We start from the raw sequence: 19,202 nt of genomic DNA, 5'->3' as shown, positions 1-19,202 counted from the left end.
TGAAGGAAAGGGTTTTCTCTACTCATGTGGATGAGAAAATCTTCCCTGAAGATTGGTTAAGTTGTTTGTTCAGTAATTTTCTTGAGAATTTGACCAGTGGTGGGATTCAAAGCCGTGCAACACTCTGTTTCAGCATTATTCTTTCAATTTCCTGTGTGCCTCTTCACTGTGCTGTCCAATAAACGTAAAAATGACAAAACATAATACACCAAAAGACTCAGGTACCCACTTAGGACTTTGTAATTGTGTCCATTATTGCCCTGAGAGACCTTGATCAGAGAGACCCATTAGGAGTACATCAAGTATCAGACGTTAATATTTGGATATGAAAATATATAATACATGAGGTGAATACAGGTGAATTCTTATGATGCATTCTCTGTACTACAAACATCTACAACTGCTCAATCATTATCCCATTTCGTTTGTCATTACAACATGTCTAGGCAAAGAGACACACAAAGCTACATGCAAGAGTTTTCAGGCTAGACTGGATTCTTCCTGTGTTATGTTGTGGTTTATGCACTTTGTTTTCCTTTTAACAAACAAGTGAAACAGGTGTGTTTTCATTTAAGTTGAAATGTAATCAGTTTGCTGTGGTACATAATACACATATTACATTGCACTCTTCCCTCAGTGACCCCAGATATGTTTTGACTGTTTTGAAATCACCTCCAATAATTAGTCTATGTTCGGACAGTACAAGAGTTACATGACTTACTGTAAATAGTCATAGAAATCTCTATTTAAAAAAATTAGATACACCTATTGCTATAAATGCAAATTTCTTACCATTTACCATAGTTTTATATAAGCAGCTCTCCCTCAGAGACTTTCCCAGATCCCAGATCGGTACAGCGAAAGCTAACATTTGGCAATAATCACTATCTATTATTTATATTTGATCAGGAGACTATAAAAAGGATAAGACTTAAACAGCAGACATCTTTATCCAGTAAATTTATTATGAATATATAGGCCCATTCTAAGACATGGATGGATGCTAGTTATGGTTGGGTGGAAGAACATTAATTAAACCAGATGCAAAATCAATGATTAAAGCTGTTTGATGCAGCATGCCTTTGTCAAGTCATTGACTCCCACCCTCTCAATCCCAAATCAGCCTATAAATCGTCCTGTCAGCCTCAGATGGCAGTAGATCTGTCCCCAAAATTCAACTAGCAATAACAGAATAAAGGCAGTGTAGACAGTGTTTGAAATCATGACTCGCTCATGTGCGTTTGAGCCATGAGATTAACTAAAACTGTCTTTCTGCTGATCCCGAAAGAGGAGACGCAGAACAGAGGGAGAAGAATCAATCAGATTCATGCTAAGGGGTTTATCAAACAAAGGTAAATAAACAGAGATGCTGCTTTGACTGGAAGAAATTAGGAATATGAGGGAATTCTGCAGCTAACATGTCATGTGTAGTGGAAAGGTGGAGTGGGACTCAGTGGGGAGCAATCTGATCATTTGATGACTGCTGTGTACCGGGACGTATCTGGTTCAGAACGCGGGATGAATGGGTTGCTGTCAGTCCAATCATCCCCCATGGCATGCCACTCTCGCGTCTTTTTACAAAGAGTCCTTGGAGTCATATTGGAGCAGGCCTTGGCAGCAAAACGTCAGGCAGTTTGGAACAGCATCTGGGAGTTCAACAAAAGAGAGCTGTCTTAAATCCAGTGACAGCAGTGGCTGTAGAAAACCTTGTCTTGGAGCAGGTGTACTAGCAGTCTGACTGAACTCTATCTGCTTCCTCAGAAGCTCACTCGAGGTGAGCAACAGGCTGACAGGGACGTCCCACAATCCTTTTCCGATCTTCTCCATGGGCTTAAAAACGCTGAGCCTCCTGTTATGCTGCAGCTTTGCAATCCATGTCATGTTTGCGCTATTTGACATTCTGAGCTCTACAGCTGTTGCTCTTACAGCCAAGCTCAGAAGGGAGCAGACAGAGAGACAACAGAGGAGATAGATATTTAAGGGGAGGAGTGTGGTGATGTGGTCTTTAGGAGAGAGGAGGAGCTGTTGCTGAAGAACACATTGCACTGGACTTTAATTGTTTTGTGGCAGGAGAGCCAAAGCTAATCTCAACTGATTCTGCTGAGGAGGTCATAATTACCTTACCAGGGTCAAAAACAGGGTCTGTGATGAAGGGCTGCAGGTCCAGGAGACAAGGCCAGACAGAAACCTGCCACCATGCATAGCAAGGGACCAGCTTGAGTGTCCATTATGTCCAGGATTTATTTTATCTCTTTATTTAGTCTCCAAACGATGATGTTTTATTATATTTTACCTCTTATTTATTCTTTCTAGTGTGTGTGATGCAATTTGTAGACATAGATGTAATATGTTTTAGTCTCTATCATTCTTAAGAAAAATAGCTTGGTCTCTTGAAATCAGGCAAAATAGAGACATCAATACAGGTGTAGCAGCAGCAGACTGAAGGGAGAGGACGTCCATTATGCATTGTAACTGTAGCCTATGTGTGACGCTTTAAAACTAAATACATACAATATATTATAAGGATTGTTTATTAACTATTATTATTTATTGTTGAAATAACTCTACCCAATCATACAAAACGTGCCAGTGGGACGCCGAAGTAGCAATCATTCAAACTTCCATTTGTCCGACAGCACGTGAATGCAGCAGGAGTCACGCGTTGTTTGCCTCAGAGTGCAAACATGGCGGACGATGGAGAGTCGCTGGAGTCCTGGCTCAGTAAGTTCACACTTAAACTGTTTTGTCACGGACTTTATTCACATTAGAGGTGACCACTCGTGTGCCGCATAACCGCAGGTGTCCGAAACGTTAGTTGGACTCACGTGACACTGCTGAATCTGAAAAGTATCGCGTTAATTCGTCCGTGTTGTCACGAAGTAGCTAACAGACAGCTGCTGGGCAACAGGGATGCTGCTAGCTAAAAATCACTGTTGACTATCTCCGTGTGTCCTGGACTTATACTCAGTAGGTTGAAATAGTTTTGACAAGTGGTATTATTCTCTTCCACTAGTGACCCAGAGTACGCTTTTACATTTGCTCCCTGGAGTTAAAGATGGCTGTTGTAAACACCTCCAGGCGCTAACTTAATCCAAGTTCAAACAGGACTTGCAACAGCAACAAAAAACTGGATCAGAGGAGTGTCCGGGGGGGCTAATAAAACTAAATCCACGACGGAACATAAGCTGAAAACGTCCGGTAACAACTGTCTGGGTTTCTTGTAAGCTGGTGTCAGTAGAGACAACATTAGAGCTTGTACTGAATCTCCATGTGTCACAGGGCTCCAGCAGTCATTAACTTTCCAGCCTGTTCTCCATATGTAATATATGTAATGTACCATCAGGGCTGCATGCTCATGACAAGTTATGTCTTTTTCAGACAAAGCCACCAACCCCTCCAACAGACAGGAGGACTGGGAGTACATAATGGGATTCTGTGACCAAATCAATAAGGAGCTAGAAGGGTATGTTCACATTAATTCAATAAACCCACTCTGTAACAATGAATCACGCCCATCTAATTTTGCTTATGTGTGCCCTCATTGTGGTAAACACATGGAGCTTATTATGAACCCTATTACTACCCAGACTCTGGGTTGCTTTTCTTAATGCGTTTGTATTCGATTGTTTCTTTCTTCTTTATTTTTCAGCCCACAAATATCCGTTAGACTGTTGGCTCACAAGATTCAGTCACCTCAGGAATGGGAGGCGATACAAGCATTAACAGTCAGTCGTGTAATCATTTGACTGTGTCTTTTTTTTATTTTGACCTCCATCAGTGTGAAATGGTGAATGAAATTAGAGGATGTTTGCCTCAGCATGTTTTCCTTTTGTAGGTTCTTGAGGCTTGCATGAAGAACTGTGGACAAAGGTTTCACAATGAAGTTGGGAAATTTAGGTTTTTGAATGAATTGATTAAGGTGGTTTCACCCAAAGTAAGTCGCATTTAATATTTAAACCCACACTAATGGGGATATGTTTTTGTTTAATTGATCTTTGGTGCTATTTTGAGGTGTGTATCTATTTTTTTTTCTAGTATCTGGGAGACAAAGTATCAGAGAGAGTGAAGACAAAAGTGATCGAGATGCTGTACAGTTGGACTGTGTCTCTACCAGATGAAGCAAAGATCTGTGAAGCGTATCAGATGCTGAAGTCTCAGGGTGAGACACCAACCACTTAAAAACTATTGAGATATGCTGATAAGATATAACATCAGAGTAGAAAAATATGGATCCATTGCAGTGGCATCCAAAAATAAAGCACTGAACAGTTGGTTATGATTGTGTTATGCTTTGGACTCTGAAGGTAATTTTGTCGCCGTAAAGTCCTGAAACTGTCATTTCCAGAGTGGATTAGCTGTCTGTTGTCATTTTTATTTTAGGCATTGTTATAGTTGACCCAGAAATCCCTCTTGATGCCACATTAATACCATCACCTTCTCCACGAGCCAAGAATCCTGTATTTGATGATGAGAAGAAGAGCAAGGTAAGAAGAATTATTCTGGGATGTGGTTGTAAGAACACTGTAACTCTCTGCGCACAGCTCTCTTTGTCTCTTGTTTTATCTCTGTCAGTTAGTTATTTTATTGGCATGGAGATGGATGAGAAGATTGGCTCTACTCTTATGCGTGTCTCTTAAATCTGAAGCTACAGGCAGGAGAAGCCTCCAGGAAGTCACTGCCTCCAGCCAAGAAATAGTCCAGCACATTATTTTAACCTGTGGACAGAGCTAGGCTAGCTGTTACCCTCTTTTTTTCAGTCTAAGCTAAGATAAACGCATCATGTTGCAGCTTCAAATTTAATGGAAAGATAAGCGAGTGGCATTGATCGTCTCCTCTAACTGTCAGCAAGAAAACAAATAAGTGTATTTGCCAAAATGTTGAACTGTTCCTTTAGTTCTCTTTAGTTTTTCTGTGTGGCTGCAGCCCATTTTTATGAGAAATGAAATCCTACAAAGAAGTGCCCCAATTAACCAGTAAAATCAGTAATTCATAGTGATACACTTTCAGGTTTTCATTCAGGATTGAGAGGTTTTCAAGGATCAAAAGAGGAAGAGGATCTCTCTCACTCTCTTTCCTCCCCTCTCTCGCTATTGCATCACTAATTGAAGGCTTTTCATGGTGACATCCCACAGAACATTTTTTATTTCATGTACATTTACGACACTGTAGCTCCTCTTGTGTTTATTTTACCCTGGCTCCAATATATCACTGGTTACCAAACACCAAAGCAGGTCATGACCACATGTTAACTTTGTGCCGACAGCAAATGATCTATGGATAACATTTGTTTTTTCAGGGTCTGGGAGCTTACATGGCTTTGCTGCTTGAGTCTGGGTAATCTGTGGGAAATCAGCTTGAGTGTGTATTCATTGGCTGTCTCATCTCTCTGCAGAGGTTATCAGAGCTGCTGAAGAGCAAAAAGCCGGAAGATTTGCAAGAGGCCAATCGGCTCATCAAGAACATGGTCAAGGAGGTGTGTCGGTGCTGAAATAAGATGTTATTGTTATTGTTGTGTTTTAACACAGCCTGAGTTCTGTTTAAGTGCTATAAACAAGTACCGTTCAGCTTCACTGTTTTTTGTTTGTTTGTTTGTTTTTCATCAGGACGAGGTAAGAACACAGAAAGAGAAAAAGCAAAAAAGCACACTGGAGGCAGTCAGCAATAGCGTCAAACTCCTTAACGAGATGCTTGTCCACTTCAGCCCCGAGGACTCCACAGACGGAGACAAGGAGCTCATTAGGGTTCGTAATCCTCGAGATAATGCTTAAATGACTTTTTGAAGCAACCTCATTATTTTTCTGGCATAGATTGTCCTTTCTTGAAACACTCATATAGCCTCAAAGCAGTGCAATTTACTTCAGATCAATTTAACCCTCCTCAAACCAATGAAAACAGTATCAAATGTAGAAATGTCGTCCATAAATAGCTCAAAGTTACTTTTTTTTTTTTTTTTTAAATGAACACGGGCTCTGAAGATGTGTAATAATAGCATATTTGTTATCATAGTCTTAGTGACATTCATTATGTTTGAGAAACACTTACTTTGATAAAGCATTTTCTGGAAAGATTAAAGAAATGGATATTCAGTGGGGGTTTTTTTAAATAATTTTTTTCAGGAATTGTATGGTGACTGCGACAAGCTGAGGCAAACAGTGTTTCAACTTGCCACTGAGACTGAGGATAATGACAGCAGCTTGGGTAAGAGTGCCTGTAATTTGGCCGTATTGATGCTGATGACGTGCTCTCACTCTTCTAATTTAAGTATAAAAAGGCTGAGCCACAATTTAAGGATTTTTAGCAAACACTGTGGAAAAAATGTGACTTTTTTGTTATTGTTATTTTAAAAGATTTAATCAACCTCCCCCCAGTCTAACTTTTTAAAATAAATTTATCAGGAGACATCCTGCTGGCCAGCGATGACCTTTCCCATGTCATTAATTCCTATAAGAAAATTGTGGAAGGACAGACCATCAATGGAGAGACTGGAGATGCACATCGAACACAATCATCAGTCAAACAAGGTACATTTTAGCTGGTACAAGTAGAAAGTTGCATGCCTTCATTGCATGTTTGCACCATAAACGTAATGTTTACACCATTTGCCTGTACAGACATGGTCAATAATATATGTATATAATAATATGTGTGCGTATGACAACTGATGGATAAACAGTGGACATTCATGTAACCAAAATTGATAACCTTTTTTTTTTTTTTTAAATCTCTAAAAAATCATTGAGAGTGACCCTCATTTGCAATGATGCCGAGATTACACTATGGAAAATTAATACAAAATCAACAAACAAAATCTGTAAAAATAGGTACAATGAGAAATACAACCACACAAATCAGCAGCATAATCAGTATAAACAGTTACAGACAGGCAGTGATTGAGGTGATTTAGGTCACATTGCAAGAGAGTCCATGAGTGGTGCACTAATCCTAAAAGCAGACCTTCAAAGGTCAGTCCACACATGAGGTACGCGAAGAACCAGCCAGTCACTGGAGCGAGCTGAAAGTAGACCAGGGTTCCAGTGCTGCATAGATCTAATCTATGATGGTAAATTCTCTGACCAGAGAGTTAGTGATGTACAAATGCCAATGATTATTACGTCTGTCAGTCAGAGATGACTTACTGACCTCATCATAAATGATAGCATGAAATAAACCTCTGGGCCGGGTGGTAAACAGAAGCTAAAGTATAGAGGCAGCTGCATGTCTGTAGATTACATGCTCATAGTCCAACTGATTCGAAAGTTGAAAACTGTTTTTATTTCTGTATAAAAGGCCCATCTTTTGTCATAATTTGCCAACGAGGTTTCTGTGTTCTATTTAAAGGTGAATTTGCCAGAAAAATGTGAAAAGCCAAATGCCAAGACTTGTATTCTGTAACTCTTGTAACTGTGTCTGTCTCTATGTATTGGCCCTGTGATTGACTGGCAAACAGTCCAGGGTGTACCCTGCTCCAGCCCCCCTGTGACCTTGAAAGATAAGCAGTATAGACAATGGAAGGATAGTTGGTATATACAGATTACTGTAGTTTGTTTTTGAATCTAGGGAAAACTGTGATTTTCGTTTTTATTTGTGTTATCAGTTTAAGATAGATAAGAGAATGTTGCAATGCATTGAGAGTCGCAGTTTGTCAATGACTAATTGAACAAAATCAGCCATATGGTACAATATAGTATCGTTAGTGTAAAGAGGAGTGTGGTAACCATGCAAGTGCCAATTTCATTCATTTAAATGGTGAACAGAGCAGGACTCTGTTCACCAGCAGCAATGCAGTTGGACATTTTGAATGGAAACCGTAAATTTCCATTACCATTTTCTGATAAGATAACACAGGAAGGTTTCTTTTGTGAAAAAGAACAATTGCCTTTGTCTGCGAGGACAGCTGACAGCTAGGTCTGTGATTATCCTGAGTACCTGGAACATTGTTCCTTGAAATGAACATAGCTGTTGAGCTTTTCAAATGTAACTTCTTTTGCTATGTGATGTGACATAAAGATCTTACACCTCTCTGTGGACCCTTCAGACTTTGTTCAACAGATGAATGGACACAGCCAGCCTTTTTGAAAATGCTTCTTTTCAATCTTTGTTTTTATAATGCCTGGGTTTTTCTTCATCTGGCAGGCACCAGCCACACAAACCAGTCAGAAATTCTGATTGACCTGGTGGGTCTGGACGTCCACAGCAACTCTCAAACAAAGCAGCAACCCCCCTCATCTTCTCCATCTATTCCTGCTGACCTGCTGTGTGGGTCTGCAGCCATTGACCCTCAGTCCTCCAGCCCCACCGCACCCTCTGCTGCACTATCTCTGCTGGATGAGGAGCTACTGTCCCTAGGTAATATGTAATATAATGTAGTGGGTTTTTTTTTTTGTCAAAAATGGCCACTTGGATGCAAGGATGAATTAAAAATCTCAAAAATATGCTCTGTGATCCCAGTGACCTTTGACCACCTAGGTCAAAGGTCACTGGGATCACAGAGCATATTTTTGGTCATAACTCTAAGAATCAACAAACACTGCTTGGCAGAGACGTACAGCAATGGCATGGTACATCTGGTTTTAATGCCAACATTGAAAATTGTTGTTTGAGAATGTTTTTTACGTGTTTTACGTGTAGATATGACTTTTTAACACATTTGTGTTCATTTACAGGCCTCAATGAACCTGTTCCTGTTCCAAGTAAATCAGATTCCAGTCAAGATTTGGATCTTTTTCACACCACTCCAACTTCAACAACATCCTCACTTTTCCCAGACGCTCTTTCTAAGGCAGTGGCCCCAGTTGGCCCAACAAAATCTTCTATAACAGCCTCCACCTTAAGCTACCCCGTCTTCTCCAACCTTCCGGTTTCTACAGAATCTGTCTCAACAACATCAGTGATGTTGCCACAGCCCCTCAGTTCAGTGTTGACCACAACAGCCCCGGCTGCTCTTCCTCCGTCATTAAGCATGGTCTCCCCTGCTCCTTCAGTCACCCCTGTCACTTCACAACAGGCCTCCTCTTCACCTGCAGCCTCCCACCTCCCTTCAGCTTTTCTCTCTCACAATTTGCAAGACCTTGCATTGCTGGATCTAGGAAGTCCTAAAAAGTGAGTAATACTCGTGCCATGAGGTAAAACTAGGAAGAGGATATGGATCAGTGCCAATCTGCCACACACAGTATATTGTATGCTTGATCATATTTACAGTAATTCAGCTCAATGTTGCATTGCTTCACTCCGTTCCTGTATTGTGTTGTGTTGTTTATTTTAAACTGTGCTGACTGGCCTGAGTGGGTGTCTGCCTCACAGAGATTTTTCTCTCTTGCCATATGGACTGCATCTCCCACTACTTTCCCAATGACAAACAAGACTTCGTTAACCTTTGATACAAAGTGATCTGTGGGTGATGCAGCTACTTACAGTAATTTGCGGCGTTTAAGACTGCAATTAAGCAACATCGCCCAGAGCAGATGGCAAAATCCTCATGAGCGTCTTCAAAGATACTTTCCAAATTACACTTTTAAACATACAAGTGCTTTGTCTTTTCTCGTTTTAATCAAATTCAAAATTTTGTCAGTGACAAGTTTAAAGTGCTCTTGCCAAGTGTCTGACTGTCCCCGATTCAAATGTCAGGTGTCAGTCCATTCTATTTATGAATACTAAATCTGTCTGCTCAGAGATTGTTTTGAAATATCAAGTAGTATTTCTTGGAACCTGCTTCTGTTATCTTGTTGGTATCACAGTGTAATGAGACAAGTGTTGATTAACAAAGATACTTTAATTACCCACACAGTACACCGGGTGTGATGGATTTTGGCAGCATGCTGCTTAAGAGTGAGGATCTGTGTGCTCCTGCTACCCTTTCCTCCAATCTTGGTGTCACCTCCACCACATTTACCTCACCGCGCCTTGGAGGGATACAAGGAGGGTCCACTCCCTCACCTGCCAAGAGTCAGGCAGATGACAGCCCTCTGTTACGTTCTCTGTCCCCCATCCTTCCTTTGAGCCAGGCCAGTCCAGGCAGGGGACAAGATGTGTCCCTGGCCAATGTCAGTGTCCCTTTAGATGCCATCAAGCCAAGTGAGTTCCATGAAATAGACTGTATGTTTTTTTTTTGGGGTCATTTTATGTTTACTTGACATAAAAGTATCTTAGATAAAAAGGGAATAACATTCAGTCCTTCTTTCTTCATGCCATTTTGTAGACCTGCAATAATGAATCTATGTATACACATAAGTAGAGTCACATTTTAGAAAGCAACACATTCTCTGAGATGGCCAAACTTGAAGGTTTTGCAAAAGGTTGCAGGATGTCCCTGAGGACATTTAATGGAATTTGCCTAGAATCTAACACAATAGATTATGTGCTGCACACTGATTACATAGTGTTTACAACAGGTGACCTGCCCAGTAGTTCAGTATAGTTCTGCATGACAAATAGGCTTGGTCAGGAAAATGAACTTAAGGCATTACTGCCACTTAGTGGTGACAGTGGCAAACTTGATAAAACTGGAAAAGACACCAAATTATATTTTCCCCAATTACTCTTTTTTTTTGTTGTGGTCCAAATGTTATTGTCACGGCATGTTCAAAAGGAAGGACATGCATCAAAACATGCCTTTCTTACAGATTGCATTGGGAGCAATAAGAGGTGGTGTATTTGTGATGACTCTACACTTGCAAAAAGAACATCAAATCCAATGGCTGCATGAAATGATGGTACTATGCCCCCTGTAAGTCTCTGCAGTAATCACATTTTGCTCTTCCCCTGTATGTGCTGTATTTAAGGTAACGTGTGTCCTGTGACAGCATATGACAAAAATGGAGTCCGCATTCTGCTGCATTTTGCCACCGACTGTCCACCAGGCAGACCTGATGTGCTGGTGATGGTTGCTTCCATGCTTAACACAGCCCCGCTGCCTGTCAGGAACATTGTTCTGCAGGCCGCTGTGCCTAAGGTAAAACCTGCATAGGACGCCCACATTGTGCATATATATATATATGAAAGTATTCATTTTAGCTGGCCTAGACAGATCACAAATTTTAATATTTGCCCAAAAAAGACGTTTAAGTGGGTTGCTGCTTCTCTTTGATATATACGGTTGTCTGTTCTGCCAATTCTCCAGACGATGAAAGTGAAACTGCAGCCACCCTCAGGGACAGAGCTGGCCCCTTTTAACCCAATCCTTCCCCCTGCTGCTGTCACTCAGGTCATGCTACTTGCCAATCCTCTCAAGGTAGAGCTCAGCCTGGAGCTTTTGGATTGTTCATACATTTATTGATTCTGTGTGTGTATTTAACCCATATTAGAGGACTTATAGTACAGCACAGCACAGTATCAGCCCTTTCTGTAGTCTTTGATACCAACTAGTATGCTTTAAGGATATACTGATAACTGATATTGACAATGCACAAGATCTTGTGTGTTCCACCAAGTCAATGAAAGCTGCCAAGCTGAGTGTGTGTATGTGTGTGTGTTTTGCAGGAAAAGGTCCGAATGAGATACAAACTGACATTCACACTGGGAGATCAGCCACACACAGAAGTGGGGGAAGTGAATGAGTTTCCGCCTGCCGACAGATGGGGCGCTCTATAACGCTGCGTACCCCTTTACACTGGCCAGACACTACAAGATATCTTTAACAGTTTTAGTTTGTCAGTCTTTTAGGGAAACTTTGAAGAATTAGTAGTCTTGAAGGAGTTTTTCTGCTTGAGGTGTCCCACAGAAGGAGCCTGTAGCATACATCTAACTCTACTACAGTTCCAGAAGTATTCAGAGAGGGGCGGTAACAAATGGCGTAAAGTGGCTGAACGTGGATGATGGTCATGCGGGCAAATCATTGGTAATGTTATATATTTGGACATTGTTATTAGGTTTTTAATACTTAATGATTATTATTACCTTTTGCTCTAATTTTTATATTCATATTTACTCTTATCCATCAATTATGGCAAAATTAAGTGGAGAATACTTGCACTTTTGGACGCCAGACAGTCTTAATAAAGAGCAAAAATACATGTTAACGCAGAGTCTGAAGCCTGGGGTCATGTGAACATGTGACCACATGCTGGATTTCACATGATTTGCTATTGACAGTGTATGATAACGACGTTTTAAGCTGGAGACACTGAACCAGAGCAGACAAGAGCCCTTCTGTTGCCAAATTGAAGGCATTCACAGGCTCATTAAGAATCCATTACTCTCAGTTGATTTCTTCCAGTATTCTTCACAATTACTACTGAACACTTTTACTTGTCTTCTGAGCTCTATGCTGACTTAAAGGTCAGACTCGTTATGCTTTTCAGTCCCTCAGTATTTATTGTCATGAATGTATTATTTATTTTTCGGTTTGGGGAGTATGTGTTTATTTCCTGTGTGGTATTGCAAATGACAGCTGTGTTCTTTCTGCATACTCTTCTTATGATGGATTCCTTCAGTCCTGCAGTAAGAAGATACCAGTAGTGGTCTGTCTAATGGGCTTTAATGTTACCAAATATTCAGACACATTTAATGATATGTTGCATTATGTAGCAACACGGTTGATTATGATTCATTTTATGTCTCATTACATGTCCAAGCTCTGCATTCGGGGTTGCATTTTAATAGAAATTGGGATTTGTACAAGATAAAATAGCAGTCTTATGCCAGAGACATTAGCCCCTTTCTTTGGCACATACAACTATTAAGGGCTATGGACTATGGAAGAGCTATTAAGGGCAAGGACTGAGTGCATACATTAAAGTGTATATACTTAAGGAAGTGCAGAATAGCTGACAATTAACCCCTGGTGACAGACAGGCATAATGTTAGGAATTAGTTAAGTAAATGACATGTAGAGCTTTGCCATTGCTCCTTCAGATAGACCATGTTGAGGAAACCAAGACAAAGGGGAAGGTCACTTTCCGGCGTAAATGTAAGCTTGTGTGGGAGATTCTTACATCAATCTAGTAAAATATGTCTAATTTAAGACAATTAGGCTTACCATGTGTTCCTCAAAAAACTGTGACTTCTTTATTTTTGTCTTTCTGGGATAGTAGTGTTACACAGGACATCATTTACATATTTCTTAAAAGATTATTTATTTGTCTTAGATTGTTACATGAACTTGTCATTGCATATTTTTTGAAAAGCTATTCCTGTGCATGAAAAAATAAAGAATGAGATGTATCTATTTGTATTACAATTTTCACATATTTTTGTCTTATTTTTCAGCGCTTGAGTAGCAGTATCAGTGCAGTAGAATATTACCCATTAACATTATTCGTGCGTTTTCCCCCTTGAAACGTTGCGGAGAAGAAGTACTTAAGTACTTCAAACTACTTACACTGCCTCATCATTAAAACGATTTTTCTGTGTAATCGAATATGTTGAATGTAGAATCAGGAGGGGTGCATAAAGTGCATGCCAACCTTGCATTCCATACGTTTCAAGAGTGCCCATTTGATCTGCCGCAGCGGCACCTCAGTCTCTCATCTCTTTTGAGATTGTACCTTTAGTCAGACTTTTTATCTGAGCTTACCTTTAATCTTTTTTTCAACTTAAAATTAGACACTCAACTCAAAATGTATTGCTGATGAAATGCCTGCCAAGAAAAATGTATGTTACTAATCTCAGTTCATTCTTTGCAAAATTCCACATACATGCTCATGGGCGCCTGGTTATGTGTGTGTGTGTGTGATTAGTGTGTGTGTGTGATTAGTGATGGGCAAGCAGAGGTATATCAGGAAATGTATCATTTAATTAATACCTGAGAATACCATTTCCTACAATAGAGCCTTCAATAAAGTTTGCCGAGACAAATTGCAAAGCTACTTAACTTCTCTGGACATACAGAACCAGTCAAAAGTTGGGATGCACCTTCTTATTCAATGGTTTTTCTTTATTTTTATTATTTTCTACATTGTAGATTAATACTGAAGACATCAAATCTATGAAGGATACATTCATTACATACATACACATATGTTACCATATGATACCGTACATTACCATACATTGCAATAGAATAGCATACATTACTAAAGAATACTGTACATTACCACATGCTACCATAGAATACCATATGTAACTGTACCTTACCATACATTACCGTACTTCACCATACCTGCTGTACGTTACCATAGGATACCATACATTACAGTACATTAGCATACATTACCATAGAATACCAGTAATTGCCATTACTGCATGATACCTGACATTACCATCGAATACTGTACACTTTTGTGTATGTTTGCTTTTTATTTTATGTTTTGTCTCTATAAAATTTTTACAGATCAGGCCTGTGATCTGTGCACTGCTTGGAGCCCACATTGGTCCTGTTACTGTTCTTGTCACTGTTTGAATGGTAGCCCTGTTTATTTTCCATTGTGTAAATAAAGTTTAAATGATTTGAAAAAAAAAAAAAAACTGGCGCGCCAGACACAGCGCAGCCGGCCGCAGGTAGCAGAACGGGCGCAGACAGACACAGCAGCAGCCATGGCAGACGAAAAACCCAAGGTGAGGAGCGGATTTTCTATGGGCTTTTCTTGACAGTGCGTTAATAAACCGTGTGTGATAATTGTACAAATCACACAGAGAGAAGTCGCTTGTGAGAGCTGTTCGCCAACGGTCGCATTATCACAGCGAAGGCTAGCAGCACAAACCAGAGTTAGCCACCGCGTTAGCCCCTAAGCTAGCGGTTGAAGTTAGCATAATAAGCTAACGTGGCTAATGTGTGGTATGCAAAAATACTTCTGGTCTTTTTAAACAGACTCAATGAACACTTCTTTAATGTAGCCATGAGCACACATGGAAGATGTATTGATGTAGTTATTGTAGATAAGGTTGGCAAGAATCGACGAAAAGTGAGCAACGGTAACGTGTGGAGGCAGCAGGACACAACAGCAACGGCCCAAAATGAATTGTTTGAGCAAAAACTATTAACTGTCTGCGCATCTGACATGCAATAGTTTAGTTACACCCATCACACACTCATACTCCCACGTGTATCGGGATACGGGTGAGCTAGATTGTTGTAAGGTGTAATTTCCTTCTCGACTAGGCCGTTAAGCAGTCTTAATTTGTAGGCCATTGTCAATTGACTTGCCTAGTGCTAAATGCTAACGCTAACGTTGAGGTTGTGATGTTGCTCCTTTTCTGGGCTCAATTACCACATTAGTCCGACGATCTGTGTTCATCGGGCGCATATCAGCCAAATGAAGCTATAGGTAACCACTCCGTTCACATACATGATGTGAATAGCTTAGTTATGGCTTTTCATAGGCCATTGAGGTACATAATGTACATCTGTCTTAAATGATGCCTAACCATGGTGGAAGGGGCTTTGTCGTTGGGTGTACATGCATTACATAGGTTTTAACAAGCTTCTTGTGTTTCCTTGCATCCTTTTTTAATAGCAACTGAACTGCAAACTTTTGTTTTTGTTTCTTTCAGGAGGGAGTGAAGACAGAGAACAATGAGCACATCAACCTGAAGGTGGCAGGGCAGGATGGCTCAGTGGTGCAGTTCAAGATTAAAAGGCACACTCCTCTCAGCAAACTGATGAAAGCTTATTGTGAACGACAGGTGAGACTGCAACACAATTACTACTGTTCTTTCATACAAGTCATCTTTGAGTTCATCACAGTGCTGATTGTCTGAAAAGTTGATACCAAACTGGAGACCAGACACTTGCTGATTGATCAAAGGTGTTCCAGCCAAATGAGCAATAGACTACATTATTTTTTATTTCTCATGTAATGCTATTGGTTATCGAATTCCAATAGATCACATTTTCAAGAAATACTGATATCCGGTTACTGTAACCCTTTGCTATTGTGTGATTTAATGGAATTGAAACATTTAAAAATATGCCACTATCACTTAGACATGATAGCTTTGCAGTATGAATATTTGGAGGGACATTTTATGCCATTGTTAGTTGACAATGCATAGATGAAAGGAAACGAGGTGTGAGAGAAATGGAGAATGTCATCCAACAAAGACACAAGCTGATGAACACCTGATGTTGACTTTCAATATTTTAAACATTATATCTCTGTCTGTTCACACAGGGGCTGTCAATGAGGCAAATACGATTTCGATTTGACGGCCAGCCCATCAATGAAACAGACACGCCCTCGCAGGTAAGACTAGACCCTCTTGTTCAGTCTGCATAGGAACTCTGCAGAATCACTCTTTGTTATCCTGAGGGTATTAACTAACCTTACAGTATTGCCCTCTCAGACGTTTTGCTTGACTTAGCCTTTACCCATGGTCAGTTTTCATGTTATGGGCTATTGCTTAAAGCATTTTACTAAAACATTTGATGAAACAACAAAAGTTAAAGTGCTTCTGAAAATATGTTGTTCCTAATTGCAAAAGACATTTTAGCTGAAAAATTTTGTGAAACCATGTATAGATACTTTTATTCATCCCCTAGAGGAAATTCAGCAGATTTAATTACAGGAATGCTATTCAGCTATTAGAGAGTGGACCCTGACTCTCCATATTTAATCTTATGACACAATTTTACTCTACATTCAATATGGCATAGTGTTAATATGGTTTGGTTGATACATGATGGTTTGAATGAATATAAAAGTCTGTGCCATTAAAACAGCAATGAAAGAGTTGTAAAAATTGAGAAATTGACAAGAGTTGCTTCATGTAAACAGAGCCTGAAGCTACTCTAACATTATACTTTAGTCTTTTCAGAGGGCAAACACTGTCTTACGTCAGCTTTAATCAGGACATGTCATGTGGTATGGTGCTTTTATTGTGTACAGATAAAGCACAGAGTCTGCAAAACAGCACTGACCAGATATGGTGAGATCAGAGGCCATGTAGCAGCTGTCATGCCTCTTTATGTTCATAGAGGAAGAGGTCTTATTTACTTTCAGGTTGGAGTCTTGTCCGACACCAAGTTCCTGGACGTTGGCTTTTTGGCACTTCATGAGCCATTTCACTCCTTTTGTTCAACATGTGTGTTGCATTACAGGATAACTCCAGTCTTTTAAAACTTGGGCCCTATTTTTACATAGTTTGGATTCTAAATGACTATTATGTACAAAAAGTTTTGGAATTGGTCCAGTAGATTTCCTCAGCTGGCAGCTGATTGGGCTACACTGACCGTAACGTAATGCTTTGGGGTAACCTCTCCTGTATGTCCACTAAAAGTGCTTGTTTTAGCTATTGACAGGCTCAGGTTGTTATTCAAGGTGTCTGACCATGTTATGGAAAGGATCCTTACAGGGGTACACCTGTAACGATAGTGACACAAACAAATGAACTAATCGTGGCAGCGGTAGACCAACAACTCTAGTGTTCTGCTAAGTGAAGTAACTGTACATCAGTGCATTCTGGTGGCTTTGAACTCAGCAATATAACAACTGTATGTTGTACTTGAATAAAGGATCTTGCAGGTCTATTTCCACATATATCCTTTGGGAATGTTGTCAGGCACAGGATAACAATCTGGTTCTGTCAAGTGGCAAATTAAGTATTTTAGTGGACATGCTTTGTCTGGCGCAGTTGCCTCAAAGCATTACATTACAGCCACTGCTGCCCATTCATGGCTGCCAGCTGAGGCAATCTACTGGACCAACTTCAACCCAAAATATGTTTTAAAAAAATAGGGCCCAGGTTTAAAAATAGCAGTTATCCTTTAATTTTACAGATGAGATGTAAACCAAAAGAGTAAAAATCCTTTAGGTCAGTTTTCTGGCCTACTCTCCTTTATTGTGCTTTGTAAAATGTAATGGAAAAAACTAAGTTCCCAAAAATACCCAACTGACCTCACTGCCATTGTCAACGCTTCCTAAGTGGCTTCACTGTAAAGGCCTTCACATAAAAATGTAGTTAGTAAGAAGTTATTAAGGAAGTGTGAAGTTAGTATTAAAGAGAAAAGAGCAGAACAAAGAGCAGCAGCATCACAACATGGTCACACAGCAGCTGTCCTTCTGTTTGAGTTACAGCTGTAAAACGGTGATTGATAACGCCATACTTTGTACAAGGGATTACTGTGGAAGTGAAATTGGGGCCAAACGTATCTCAGCACCTGAATACGTTTATTAGATACCCTGGAATAAAGCTCGAGCACAACTTTTAAACATTTTAACTTTTTTTCTTACAGCTAGAAATGGAGGATGAAGATACGATTGATGTGTTCCAACAGCAAACCGGAGGCTCTTCTCTTTAAAGACTGTTTCCTACGACCACCCCTACCTCCCCCTGTCATCCCTCAGCATCTTTGTTAAGCCCATTCTTCAAATGCTCATGACCAGTGTTGATACCATCCAGTGGAACACTTTTACAAAATGCTCAAAAGGCAGCAGCACAGTTGGTGTAGATAGATTTGAACACTGTCATTCACATGTTAACATGCCTGAACTGCGCAGTGTAGACAGCTGCAGTGACTCTAAAATTGATAATTTTTTTCTTTCTTTTTTTTTTTTCAGGAAGTTTTGGAGAAAACTTAATGTTTTTGTTTTTATACTTGTGTCATCCAGGTTTTGATTAAGATGGAATTTTGTTATTGTCTAGTAAGCCTGCATTTTAAATTCATCAGTTGTTATGAAAATGTATTATTGGAATAAATTGAGTCTTTTTTTAACAGATGTCACTCTTTGTTTGTTTTATGAATTCTTAAGGAGTCTGAACCAGCAGATATCATCAGAATGAGAAGGTAAAATGCTATTTTAAACAGTGTATTCAGTCTCTTAGCCTGCAGTAGTAAACTGCTCAACCAGAGATGTTTGAAACAAATGCAAAGGGTCATTTTCAGGGTCAGTCTTTTGATTTACACTACTCACGAAAAGTTAGGGATATTTGACTTTCAGGTGAAATTTATGGAAAATGTAAAAAGTGAATGCTACAGTGATATTATATCATGAAAGTAGGGCATTTAAGTAGAAGCATGCAATGGTAATTTCTTCATCTCAAACTATTTATTTAAAGAAAATCTAACAACAGTGGTGGGTATACCACAAGAAAAAATGTCAGTGTCTCAATAAATTGGGATGTGGCCAAAGGACGTCCACTCCTCTCCTTTCTGTGACTCTTCCAGTCTCTGTATCACTGTTACAACCTCCTGGTGACACTCTGTGACCCTCTAAGCTCAGTGAACACCTCCGTCTGAGGACTTCCTGTTTGAAGCCTGGCAATGGCGAGGTGCTGCTGATCAATTGTTAGGTGTCGTCTTGGTCTCATGATGTCAGAATGTGAACAGC

The 19,202-nt window shown here is 39.9% G+C and overlaps 2 protein-coding genes across 2 annotated transcripts; both read left to right on the top strand.

The window, feature by feature from the left end:
• The first annotated feature begins 2,683 nt into the window (after positions 1 to 2,683).
• gga3a (golgi associated, gamma adaptin ear containing, ARF binding protein 3a) lies at positions 2,684 to 13,174 on the top strand. Its single transcript, XM_070856449.1, has 16 exons — positions 2,684 to 2,721; positions 3,379 to 3,463; positions 3,650 to 3,725; positions 3,836 to 3,934; positions 4,036 to 4,159; positions 4,381 to 4,484; positions 5,393 to 5,473; positions 5,604 to 5,741; positions 6,117 to 6,198; positions 6,396 to 6,521; positions 8,134 to 8,346; positions 8,664 to 9,099; positions 9,785 to 10,071; positions 10,779 to 10,948; positions 11,117 to 11,227; positions 11,476 to 13,174. Exons 1-16 carry the CDS (start codon positions 2,685 to 2,687, stop codon positions 11,584 to 11,586), a joined length of 2,280 nt encoding a protein of 759 aa, XP_070712550.1. The 5' UTR covers position 2,684; the 3' UTR covers positions 11,587 to 13,174.
• Positions 13,175 to 14,415: 1,241 nt separating this feature from the next.
• sumo2a (small ubiquitin like modifier 2a) lies at positions 14,416 to 18,586 on the top strand. Its single transcript, XM_070856450.1, has 4 exons — positions 14,416 to 14,490; positions 15,427 to 15,558; positions 16,047 to 16,118; positions 18,107 to 18,586. The coding sequence occupies exons 1-4, from the start codon at positions 14,470 to 14,472 to the stop codon at positions 18,170 to 18,172; spliced, it is 291 nt and encodes a 96-aa protein (XP_070712551.1). The 5' UTR covers positions 14,416 to 14,469; the 3' UTR covers positions 18,173 to 18,586.
• Positions 18,587 to 19,202: the final 616 nt, after the last annotated feature.

Source organism: Pempheris klunzingeri, chromosome 3 (assembly GCF_042242105.1).
Source record: "Pempheris klunzingeri isolate RE-2024b chromosome 3, fPemKlu1.hap1, whole genome shotgun sequence".
Lineage (NCBI taxonomy): Eukaryota > Metazoa > Chordata > Actinopteri > Acropomatiformes > Pempheridae > Pempheris > Pempheris klunzingeri.
Note: the sequence above shows the minus strand (reverse complement) of the source record. Positions and strands in the feature narration are given on the sequence as shown.

Excerpts from the sequence above, each read along its gene's own strand:
- sumo2a (XM_070856450.1), top strand. The coding sequence starts at position 14,470 with ATGGCAGACGAAAAACCCAAG. Across the intron at positions 14,491-15,426 it reads TGGCAGACGAAAAACCCAAG|GAGGGAGTGAAGACAGAGAA; the intron begins GTGAGGAGCGGA and ends TGTTTCTTTCAG. Across the intron at positions 15,559-16,046 it reads AAGCTTATTGTGAACGACAG|GGGCTGTCAATGAGGCAAAT; the intron begins GTGAGACTGCAA and ends CTGTTCACACAG.
- gga3a (XM_070856449.1), top strand. The coding sequence starts at position 2,685 with ATGGCGGACGATGGAGAGTCGCTGGAGTCCTGGCTCA. Across the intron at positions 3,726-3,835 it reads AGGCGATACAAGCATTAACA|GTTCTTGAGGCTTGCATGAA; the intron begins GTCAGTCGTGTA and ends TTCCTTTTGTAG. Across the intron at positions 5,474-5,603 it reads TCAAGAACATGGTCAAGGAG|GACGAGGTAAGAACACAGAA; the intron begins GTGTGTCGGTGC and ends GTTTTTCATCAG.